The 12,696-nt window shown below is 40.3% G+C and overlaps 1 protein-coding gene across 1 annotated transcript in view; it reads left to right on the forward strand.

Annotated features, from left to right (window-relative positions):
- The first annotated feature begins 2,038 nt into the window (after positions 1-2,038).
- INTS4 (integrator complex subunit 4) overlaps positions 2,039-12,696 on the forward strand; it is a 98,344-nt gene continuing 87,686 nt past the window's right edge. Inside the window, exons 1-2 of the mRNA XM_065937194.1 lie at positions 2,039-2,192; positions 5,856-6,050. Coding sequence (XP_065793266.1) covers positions 2,139-2,192; positions 5,856-6,050 — 249 coding nt within the window. The 5' untranslated portion in view covers positions 2,039-2,138. The remainder of the gene's footprint in view (positions 2,193-5,855; positions 6,051-12,696) is intronic.

Here is a 12,696-nt window from a genome sequence, read left to right on the forward strand (position 1 = left end):
CATTGTAGTACATTAGCATATGCTAAATGACACCCCTACTAGCACCATGACAGTTCTGAGCCCAACCATAAAAGGCCAGAAAGTGGGTGGTGGCCCAGTTCCTGGAAATTCCATCCCTGCCCCCAAATAGTTGGAGTAATCCTCCCACTCATTAGTCTATGAGATTACTTAGGCCATAAAAACTAATCACCTCATATTTCAGGGATTCTCATCTTATGAGTTGACACCCACTCTGTCTGTGGAGGCTGTTCCTCCCAGGGTTGCTCTTGCCTTTTGAGAAAGACCACATTCTGTTTATGGGATGTGTATTTCTCTAAATAAATCCACTGCTTACCTATCACTTTGCTTCTTGCTGAAATCTTTCTATGCTGAGACATAAAGAACCTGAGCTTCAGTAAGTTCTGATACAAGGTGAGCAATTTTAACTGAAAGACAGTGGGTTCAAGTCCCACCTCATGGGTTCACGTCCCCATCAGAGTTTTGGCTGAGTTCAAATCTCATCTGAGTTGTGTGATCTGAAGCTTTGTTGCTTGATCCTTGGCCTCAGAATTCTTTCCACTCTCCCCTAGCTATCAGATGATGGCTTGATTCCTTAAAGGATAGTTAGCTTTTCAACAACTGGAGTGAAAGAGCAGGAAGAAGTACCCTACACCAGGAGAGGTTTGGAGGGGTGGCATACAACTTTGTAAGCAGATAGGGTGGCGGGGGGGGGGGGGGTCCCTAGAAAAAGATGTAAGAAAAGCCATTTTGGGCTTAAGCCATTGTTTGATCTAAGCCTGACCACAATGCTTGTCCTTGAACAGGTCTCAGTAATTAATTATCTTGAGAGAAGTGAGGGAATGCAGGAACAAAAGAAACAAGTTTTCTTGTTCCTTGCAGTCAAAACCCAGCTTTTTCCTTAAAAGATATATGTAACAATCTGATATATGTCTTTGAGTTCTCTAAGAACTAATGTTCCCCACTCACGTGTTAGATGGAATGCCGATGTCGACCCTCCTGACTTCAATCAACTAAAGCTTGGGCCCTGTAGACCTCTGCCCCAATCCAATGCTGAATTCTCCTCTGCTCAAGCCCCTTCATGAATGAATATGCATGCACCCTTAGGCTTCTGAGGTAGGTCAGAATCTGCCTACAGTGCAGGAGACCTGAGCTGGATCCCTGGATCAGGAAGATCCCCTGGAGAAGGGGACAGCAATCCACTTCAGTATTCTTGCCTGGAGGATTACATGGATGGAGTGGCCTGGTGGGCTACAATCCATGGTGTCTCAAAGAGCTGGACACCACCAAGCGACTAACACTTAGCTTAAAGCGTCCCCAATTTTGCTGTTTGGAGACACTGCTTTGGGGGAAGATTGCTTGTGCTCTCCTTAATTGCTGCAAGTAATATGTCTTTACTTCTTTGGAACTTTGGTTAGTTGGGTCTTCAGGCTTGACACCAACCAGAAGGCAAACTCAGTTTTTGAGCAACAGCTCGATCAAAAGGCGAGCACAGGGGACAGATAGCAAACACTGAGAACAGCAATGGATGATGGAGCTGTCAGTTTGACCTCTTTATGTTATCTTCTGAGTCAGAATCCTCACACTGCTACTGCTAAGTCGCTTCAGTCGTGTCCGACTCCGTGCGACCCCATGGACTGCAGCCTACCAGGCTCCTCCAGCCATGGGATTTTTCAGGCAAGTGTACTGGAGTGGGTTGCCATTGCCTTCTCGAATCCTCATACAGCTCCAGGTTTTCTCTCTAGCTCTGGATAGCTCCACCTCTGCCCTTTACACTGTAGAACTCACCCCCCTCCCTCCACCCCGGCTCCGTTTCCAAACACTGTTATTTTCTCCGTCACTCAAACCCAACAGAAAGCTCCCGTTGGCTCCTCCAGCCTTTCCGGCCCGCCTCCTTCTGCCAGAAGCCCCGCCCCCTGTGCTACGCTCCGGCTCCGGTTTCCGTTCCTCCCGCGCAGCAGGCGTAGGTCGCTAAATCCGGACGCACAGCCACAAGGCAGTCGAGCGGCCGGAAGCGGCCTCTCTTTCCCGGAACCCCACTGCCTTGTGGGACAGCGGCTGGTTCCTCCCTTCTGGGCAAGTTTTTCCGTATCCTCTGCCCCCGCTAGCCTCGTCGGGTACGGAAGCTGAGAAGGACAACCATGGCGGCCCATCTGAAGAAGCGGGTTTATGAGGAGTTCACTAAGGTGGTTCAGGTAAGCTCTAGAAGGAAAGGTCCCAGGACTGGTCTGGGAAAGGGGAAGGTTATCCACGCCCCAGACACTTTGCCAGAACTGGCGCCACAAAGCTGGGTAGAGTGCCCGTGTTACCAGAGCTTCGGTAGGCTGCCTCTCTGACTACACTGTAGTGGGCGTGTTCGTTGGCCGCTGCTGTTGTCAGTATTAACATGTGCAGTCTGACACTAAAAAAAACTATTAGAAGAAGCAAACAGCACCTTACAATTTACCAAAGTATCTTATCTGTTATCTCATTTTATTCATGTTTCATTCAGTTCAGCAGCTCAGTCGTGTCTGACTCTCTGCGACCGCATGGACTGTAGCACGCCAGGCCTCCCTGCCCATCACCAACTCCCGGAGTTTACTCAAACTCGTCCATAGAGTGGGTGATGCCATCCAAGCATCTCATCCTCTGTCGTCCCCTTCTCCTCCTACCTTCAGTCTTTCCCAACATCAGGGTCTTTTCCACTGAGTCAGTTCTTCGCGCCAGGTGGCCAAAGTATTTGAGTTTCAGCTTCTGCATTAGTCTTTCCAATGGATATTCAGGACTGATTTTCTTTAGGTTTGACTGGTTTAATCTCCTTGCTGTCCAAGGAAGTTTCAAGAGGCTTCCCCAAACGCTACAGTTCATTAGCATTTTTCTTTTACAAATGAGGTCTTTGAGACTTCTAGTAGGGTATTGACAAATTTCCTCCCAACTCTCATTACCAAAAAAGCGTCCAAAGCCAAGTTGGCTGTGTGCAGCGCTCTAAGGGGTTGGAGAGGAGTCTTTAGGAATCCTCAAGACCCAGTCACAGCAGGCAAGGGTCACAGGCATCATAGGGGTTGAAATGTTCTTTGGTGGAACAGCTCACCACCAACCTTTTATAGCTCACCTGTAAAGGAGGGCAGTACCATCCTTCCTCCTTTGGAGTTGTTTCAGGACTGAGGGGCCCAAACTGTGTCCACAGTCAGCGATTCTCTATGTATTTCCTCAGAGAGATCGCCAAAGTAGAGGTTGATCCCAAGTCATACCTTGTGTCCTGCTTCCCTGACTTTGTGTATCCAAATCACCTGGGCTCTTGTGAAAATGTAGATTCTACTTAGTAAATGAATTGGCTGGGGGAGGCAAGGCAATAATCTGCATTTCTGAAAAGCCCCCGGTTAATGCCAGCCAATAGCAGGTTTCCATCCATAGACTTGTGGCCTAGCAAGATTTAGACCATGCAGCAGGACGCTTGATCCTTAAGTATTTCATTTAGTATTTAGTATTTCATTCTTCAACAAGAGTTTATTGAATTAGAGTGGTTATTATGTTTCAATATTAGGTATGGTGAAAGGTGCTGAGCTATAAAATCCAATACACATTAAGGGTCCCTGTCCTTTTGGAACTCACAGGCGAGTGGGAGATGTGGAGCACCATGTATGAGAGTGTAGTATAGAGAGATAATTACATCGACAAACCAAGTCTCTGTTACTCTTTTACAACTACTTTTTGTGAAAACTAGCCAAACTCCCTTGCCCTTCATGATTTAACAGTTTTCCTTCACTGCCTTTTTTGTTTTTTTGTTTTGTGTGTGGCATATTTCCATTGTGTGTAGGGAAGTTAGTTGGCTTCTTATTCTTGTTTTTTTTCCTGAAAATAACTTTTATACTTACCTTGTCACTCTTGTTGCTCCTTTTTATGTGAAATTCGTTTTCTTGAACTTTTAGAATGAGTCAAGATTCAGGAAAGCTTTACAGAGCTCCCTCTTCCGTGGCTTGCTTTTAAGTGTGGAGTTCAGTGACATTAAGTACATTCACTTTGTTGGGCAGTGTCACTTCTTTTCTTTATTCTGTTGTTCCCTCTTACCAAGACTACTCATCCCTCCTCCAGCACGCCGTGTGTTTGGACCTTTTCAAACATTTGTATCTGTTGTCTCTTTTACGTAGAACGGATGTCATTCTTCGCTCTCTTTTTGTTCTCCACCCAGTGGACTTACATTTTTGCTTTAGTCTCTCCTCCCCTCCTTCTGTAGCACTCATCTATTTGTACTTATCACTCAGTGCTACTGGAGTTACTAGTATTTGTTTCTCCCTACCAGTTTGGGCTCCTTGAGGGCAGAGGTAACGCTTGGTTCATCTGTGTTCCCTGGATAGACCATAGGACCTGGCGCACTAAAATATTGATGGTTGAATGATAGCAGATGTTGGTTTCTCCTTCTCCTTATGTGCTCCTTAGGGGAAAAAATCTTATAGTTTTTTGGCCTAACTGCTGATAACACTGAAGAATGAATTTGTGTGGAATAGGATGGAAATGGGTAAGGATTTTAAGAGCTCATTTTTTCTCTTCATTGCTTGTGAATGGTTACCACAGAGTAATGAAATGAGATCTTAGTGCTTCTGTTATTTTTCCTGTGCCATGAAGATGAGAGAGAGAATTGATATGAATGTGGTGGATATGATGTGTTTGTACAATAAAGCCATTGTAGTTTAGACTTCTCAGGTATATCTGTGATGTAAGTATTGTATTCCTTTTTATAGAAGGAGAAGACCTCTAGCTACCAAGTGATAATTTAACTCAAATTTGTTTGATTTCAGAGCCCTTAGTCTTATTATCATGCTGTGCCATGTTCCCGTCTAGAATAATCCGACTCTTTAGTCTTTGTGGAGGTGTAATTTTATAAAGAGATGATTCTTCAAGGTATCATTATGATGCATCAAGTGTTAAGGAAAGTTATTGATTACGACTTTGATCTTATGTTGTGATCCTCTCTATGTTTACCCACCAGGGCCTTACTTAAGCCCTGGAGTGAAGGTTCCCTTTTACATGAACTTTTGGACACTCATATGTAACAGATGTGTCTGAAATAGTTCTAGTTATGCACTATCCTTGAGAGAATCAAGAAAATAGTTACTCAGCTAATTTTGTGTGTTCTGTGGTTCAGATGAGGCTTAAGAAAGGCTAGCGGTAGGTCATCATTCCTATTTTATAGATGATGAAACTGGGAATTATGACATCCTTAGAAGAGAGCAGCAGAGTTGGATCTCACGTAATTCCACATCAGTCATTTAGTAAACATTTATTAAGTAGCTGCAGTTAGCTAGGCATATGGCAATGCGTTTTTTCCCTACACGGTCCATTCTTCTGATAAACGTAGAATGATTTGGGTGAAAATAGTCATCTGTTGTGAGAAGACTTTTTCCCTTAGTGTAAGCTATAGGCTGTTCCTGTCAGTTCTGGGTTTCTCAGGAGGGAAGGTGAGCCTAGTAAGTGCTTTAGTACAATCTGAATATATTTGTTGAATTGAGATTTCTCTTCTAATAAAGAGTGGAACAGATCCTCTGTGTCCTCTTAACCCCGAAGCTACAGCAATCCTAAGAGATAGGCAGAACAAAATATTATCGATCTACCTTATGGAGAAAGAAACTGGGACTTGAAGAAATGAAATGACTTGCCCAAAGCCACTGGAGCTAGTGAAAAGCAAAATTGGGACTCAACTTTGTCTCCAGTTGGCTCTTTTCCCGGTTCATAACGCTGCTTTTTTGGTTAGACTAGGTCTATTTCCCAAATACATTATTTGGTGTAGGAAAAGTTAATTTTCATCAGATGAGGCAAAGTTAGATTTGCAGACTCTGTTTTCAGCCAGGTTTTCATGTTTTATCTTCCTCATCCTCTTGCAGCAACAACAGGAGGAGGTTGCTACTAAGAAGCTCCGACTGACAAAACCAAGCAAATCTGCAGCGCTGCACATAGATCTGTGTAAGGCCACCTCCCCAGCAGATGCTCTGCAGTACCTGCTGCAGTTTGCCAGGAAGCCTGTTGAGGCAGAAAGCGTGGAGGGAGTCGTCAGGATTCTCCTGGAACATTATTACAAGGTAAGAAAGTCTTGGGGCCTGATGGCAGTATGTATGAGAGTTGTATTCTGTCTGCAGAATGAATTAAAATGCACAATAAATAAGGTGTTCATTCAGCAATCTTTTTCTGAGTATCTTCCATATGCTAGGCACTGTGGATACCGAGATAAAAAAGGTCCAAAAGATCCACAAAGATCCTATCCTTAGAAGCTTAGAGCAGCTAGATGGAAACAGTTGTGAATGATAAAATGCCTCAAATTGCTGAGGGTACTGAGAGTGCTTTGGAGCAGAGAGGAGGAGTTAACTTCAACCAGGACTCTTCTGTAACCAGATTTGCCTCTGGTATACGGTCCTCTCTCTGCTGTTACTGCTTTAATTCAGGGCCCCAATATCTTAATTGCAGTAGCCCCTCTTTTTTTTTTTTTTTTAAAGTTACATATCATTTTATTTCTCTGTTTTCATAGGCTAGAAAAAAGCATCAACTCTTGCATGATTAAATACAGAAAATAGTTTAAAGAGAAAATGAAATTCACCAAATGCATTTCTTTTTCAGTTTTTGTTTGTGAGATCTGAGGTAAAAGAAGAAATGATTTGTAAATATTTGAATCACAGATGACTTAGAATTTGAAACTTTAGTATGAAAATTATTAAGCTTATAGAAAAGTACAGACAGTACTATAGTGAACTCCTAAATAACCCATCTTTGGGGTTTAATAGTTATTAATATTTTGTCAAATTTACTTTATTTGCTTTCCTGAAGTTTTTGTTAAAGTATCATAATATTTTCCCCTGAACAGTTCATTAAATATCTCTTAAAAAGGTACATTGAAAAAAGATATAACCATCTAACCACCTCAGTATAATTCAGTTATTCCTTAATGTCATCTAACAAATAGCTCATATTCAAATTTCTCTGGTGGTGATGGTTTAGTCACTAAGTTGTCTCCAACTCTTGTGACCCTATGGGCCGTAACCCACAAGGCTCCTCTGTCCATGGAATTTCCCTTCCACAGAGGATAGTGGAGTGGGTTGTCCTTTTCTTCTCCAGGGAATCTTCCCAGGGATTAGTCCCACATCTCCCACATTGGCAGGCAGATTCCATGCCACTGAGCCACCAAGGAAGCCCCAAATTTCTCTAGTTGTTCCCAGAATATCTTGTTATAGTTGATTTGTTGAAATCAGAATGCAAACTGTGTCCACACATGGCATTTGCTTTTTGTAAAATTTGGAACAGTTTTTATTATTTTGGTGATATGACCTGTTAAAGAAATTTGCTCAGTTGTTTTGCAAGCTGTCTTGTTTTCTGAATTTGTTTACTTCCTTGGTTAACTTGCTCCTCTATCTCCTATATTTACTCTGAACTGGAAGTTAGATCAATAGACTTTGTTAGATTTTTTGAAATTTTTTGAAAAATTTTTGAAATTTTTAAAGTTAAAAAATTTTAAATTTTAATTTAAAAATCTTAATTAAAAAATTAAAAATTAAATTTTAATTAAAAATTAAAATTTTTATTATTTTAAAATTTAAATTAATTAAAATTTAAATTTTAATTAATTTTAATTATTTAAAAATTAATTAAAATTTTAATGATTTAATGAATTAAAAATATTAAAATTTAATTTAAAATTTAAAATTTTTAAAATTTTTTGAAAATTTTGAGAATACTTATAGATGATTTGTACTTCATATTTGCATCAGTCAGGATGTGTATGTACTGAAGATCCTCCTTGCTTCTTATCTTTTTCCCTTTAGTCTCTTCTTTTTATAAACTATTTTTATTTAAATCTTTTATGTGTGACCTAAAAAGTCCTTTTCTTCATGTATATAATGTTCTAGCTTAAGAAGAATGGTTGCAGTTTTCCAAAAACCTTATGTGTTTTCAGAAGTCAGTGTCTTTTCCCATGTTGTTACTTCAGCCTAGAACCCCTCTCCTTGACACGACCCTGGTCTGGTCTGCCATTTTCTCTGTCAAGCATATTCCTTTCTCAGTCTTTCCACTTATCTTTCCTTCTGCTTGGAACACTTCCCTCAGGTGTTCATATATGTCTATTTCCCACACTCCATTCAAGTATTTGCTCAAATGTTACTTTTTCATTAAGGTCCTCTTTTATCCCTCTAGTTGAAATTGAAACTGCATATCCCACTTCTAGCAGTTTTCTAGCCCCTTCCTTGATTTTGTTTCCTCCAGAGTACTTACCATCTTCTAATATTGTATTTAATTTTCTCATTTATTTTGTTCCTTGTCCATTTCCTTGTATGAGGATGTAAGCTTCTCTTGAACAATATGGGACTTTTTTTTCCCCACTTTATTGCAATATAATGGACATACAGCACTATTTACATTTAACATTGCAGCATAATGATTTGACTTGCGTAAGTCATAAAATGATTACCACAGTACATTTAATGAATATCTGTCATCTCATATAGATACAAAATTAAAGAAATAGACAAAATTTTTTTTTCTTGTGTTGAGAACACTTGGGATTTACTCTGCTAACAGCTTTCATATGTAACATACAGCAGTGTTAATTATATTTATCATGTTATTCATTACAACCCTAATAACTTACTTATCTTATAACTAAAAGTTTGTACCTTTTGACTACCTTCATCTAGTTCCCTTCTGCCCACCTCTGCTTCTGGTAACCACAAATCTGATCCCCTTTTCTATCGATTCTTTTTTTTTTTTTTTTAAGTATAATTAAGGGCTTCCCTGGTAGCTCAGCTGATAAAAAATCCACCTGCAATGCAGGAGACCCCGGTTCAATTCATGGGTCGGGAAGATCCCCAGGAGACGGGAAAGGCTACCCACTCCAGTATTCTTGGGCTTCCCTGGTGGCTCAGCTGGTAAGGAATCCGCCTGCAATGCAGGAGACCTGGATTCGATCCTTGGGTTATTATCTTGCCCGCCCCTCCCCCGCTTCTAGTAACCACAAATCTGATCTCCTTTTCTATGAATTTGTTTGTTTTTAAAGTGTAACTGACCTGCAACCTTATGTTAGGTCCTGCTACACAGTATAGTGATTCAGTATTTCTGTGCATTTCAAAATGACCACAATAAATCGAGTTATGATCTGTCACAATACAAAGATGTTAGTTATTGACTATGTTCCCAATGCTGTACATTATTCTGTATCTTGGCTATTGTTATAATGCTGCAACAAACAGGGGTGCTCATATCTTTTGGAATTAGTATTTTCGTTTTCTTCTGATAAATTCCCAGGGGTAGAAACTCCGGATTGTATGGAATATTTTTTCAACTTTTTGTTATGGAAGAAATCTATATACAGTTAGAGAGAATAGTTTAATTAACTCACATGTAATTATTATCCAGCTTCAGCAGTTATCATTTCATGTCCAGATTTGTTTATTCTCACCCCCACCCCAACTCCTACTGTCCACCTCCATTTCTTCCACTTTCACCCTCTGCACCAGATTCTTGTGAAAACAAATTCCTAGCATCATATCATTTTACTCTTAAATTTCAGTTTATGTCTCTTAACAGTAAAGACTCTTTTTAGGGATGTCCCTGTTGGTCCAGTGGTTAAGACTGTGCTTCTACTGCAGGGGTCGTGGGTTTGGGCCCTGGTTGGGGAACAACCTGCATGCCTTGTGGTATGGCCAAAAATTAATAATAAAAAGATTCCTTTTAAAAAATTACTGATACCATCTCTAGAAGAAGTGTTCTTATATCAGACCCTAAGCTGTTTAACGAGGCCATGCTGCTTACCTTAGTCTAGTAGATTCTAGCCCCAAAGGTCTAGCATATTCTATCGATTCTAACGAGCGAAAACAAGTCGGTCCAGATATAGATTGATGACCATAGTGTTTTATTTATCTTTCTTCTATTTTATTCAGAAATGTGGTATCTTGTATTTTAATGGATAACTACTTTGGCTTCTGCTTTTGTACTACAAGTTTTTCTGTGGCCAGGTAGCAGTATCTGAACTTATTTCATATGAGGGATTCTTCCATTTATTCTACTGTATTTATTAGTTACTTTGGAGGATGTTATAGAACTGTGAGACATGTTCTTTGTCCTTTAAGGACTAGTAGTTTAGTTGGTAAACCAAATAATACATGTGATATATAGATAGTTAAGGGCTAGAGTTATTAATTTAGTCATTTTTTTCATTCATTCAAAATGTTCTGGATAGTAATTCTGCCAGGCATTTGCTTTATATTAGTGATACAGAGATTAACATACGATTCCTGATCTGAGTCTGATTGGGTAGATTAGATAATAAATGGATAATTACACACTGATTTCCCAGGCAAGACTACTGGAGTGGATTGCCATTTCCTTCTCCAGGGGATCTTCCCGACCCAGGGATCGAACCATGTTGCCTGCCTTGGCAGGTGGATTCTTTACCACTTAGCCACCAGGGAAACCCAATACAGTGTTACAGGTATATGAAACCTGGGACAGGTTATGATGTAACTTTTAAAGAAGAAGGTAATCAGTTTTACGTGGGAGCATAGATCTAGAAGGGCATCATAGAGTAGTGATGCTTGATGGTGGTTTAGTCACTAAGTCGTGTCCAATTCTTGTGACCCCATGGACTGTAGCCTGCCAGGCTCCTCTGTCCATGGGATTCTCCAGGCAAGATACTGAAGTGGGTTGCCATTTCCTTCTCCAGGGAATCTTCCTGACCCAGGGATTGAACCTGGGTCTCCTGCATTGCAGGCAGATTCTTTACCGACTGAGCTAGGGTGATGCTTGAGGTGCATCTTAAAAAACAGATTTTGACTAGTTGGAAAACAAGAGGAAAGGCGTTTTAGAAAGAAGGAAGAATTGTGAGCAAAGACTTGGAGATGTGAAATAATCTGTCACATTAGAAGAGATACAGATAGTTGGGCTGGTGTCGATTTTAAATTGAGAGCTCTTTAAGAGATAAGACTAGAAATCTTATCTTATGGAAGGTTCTTGAATTCTGCCTTGTGGGTTTTTGTTTCAGATGGATCACTCTGGGGGTGGTATGGTGGATGGAGGAATTGAATGAGGGCCAGGTAAGAAAGGAGTTAGAGTGACCAGCTAGGAGACTCCTAAGTCTATAGCAAGATGAGAAAAGCCTGAACAAGGACAATTTTAATGGTGAGAAGAGCAGTTATTAGAGAGGCTTTTGACAGAGGCAGTTGTAAGCTTAGTTATGGGGATAATTTCAGAAAGTAGAAAAACTTGAGTGAAGTATCCAGATGAAGAAAGAATGTTACTGGGTCAGATACTCTCATTCTTTTTTGTTTCGTTCTTGCCTTCCTCTTATTTGCTAGATTTAGTATTTCTGCTTTCTCAGCTGCTCCCTATGTTTGGAGGTCTGTGACTCCATTCCAGACTGTAGAAAGACTATGTAGCTTTTCTGTCCTCTCTTACTACAAAATTAGGGTATTTGACTAGTGCATTGTCTCTGAAAGACAATTACTTGATTTGATGATGTTATTTCAGTGATTTGAAGTCCATAAAGAATTGACTTTTATTTGTATTCAGAACTGAACTTGGTATCTCCATTCATTCTCCAGTCTGCCTTATAGTAAGAAATGTACCACCATCAATATAGACCCTTACATTAGAAACCCAAGAAAGGTACCACCCTCACCCTTTGCTCTCCCCATATTCCCTTCCTACCAACTCATGTTGATTTTACCTTCTAAATATCTCCTGAGTCCATCTCCCTCCCTGTTTCCACTATTACCCTAGTAATCTAAGTAACTGTCATATTTTTAGAACTTTATTATGAACTGTAACACAAAGACTATGTAGAAAAAATTCATATAGCCTATTGATCAACATGAAAACAGTATGTGACTGCCATCCAGCTTAAGAAATGCAATATAATCAGCCTCTCATAGGTCCCCAAAACACTTTCTGATTATTTTTCCTCACTTTTCTAAAGATAACCATCACTCTCTTGACTTTAAGGGTAAAAGCTTCCTTTAAAATTTTCTTTCTTTTTTAAAAATCATTTAAACCTGTACTAAATGCAACCCACCCTTCCTTCCTTCCTCCTTCCCGCCTTTACTTTCTGTGTGTATCTTTTTATGTGTAACTCTTGCTCAAAATTGTATCTTGAGATTTATCTTTGTTGTTAACTAGCTATAGTTCATTTATTTTTACCATAGTGTAAGATTTCATTGTATGAATATACCATTATTTATTTATTCATTCTATTATTGATGGACATTTAGATTGTCTCCAGTTTTTAGTTACTAAAAGAAGTATTCCCATGAACATTTTTGTACAAATCTTAGTATGCATTGTTTGTGTTTCTGCCTAGTGTATTTGTCTATTTTTATGCCAGTACTATGCTGTCTTAGCATCAGTTCAATTCAGTTGCTCAGTCGTCTCCGACTCTTTGCGACCCCATGAATCGCAGCACGCCAGGCCTCCCTGTCCATCACAAACTCCCGGAGTTTACTCCGACTCATGCCCATCGAGTCGGTGATGCCATCCAGCCATCCCATCCTCTGTTGTCCCCTTCTCCTCCTGCCCCCAATCCCTCCCAGCATTAGGGTCTTTTCCAGTGAGTCAACTCTTCGCATGAGGTGGCCAAAGTATTGGAGTTGCAGCTTCAGCATCAGTCCTTCCAGTGAACACCCAGGACTGATCTCCTTTAGGATGGACTGGTTGGATCTCCTTGCAGTCCAAGGGACTCTCAAGAGTCTTCTC

This window comes from Muntiacus reevesi, chromosome 5 (assembly GCF_963930625.1).
Source record: "Muntiacus reevesi chromosome 5, mMunRee1.1, whole genome shotgun sequence".
NCBI classification, from domain to species: domain Eukaryota; kingdom Metazoa; phylum Chordata; class Mammalia; order Artiodactyla; family Cervidae; genus Muntiacus; species Muntiacus reevesi.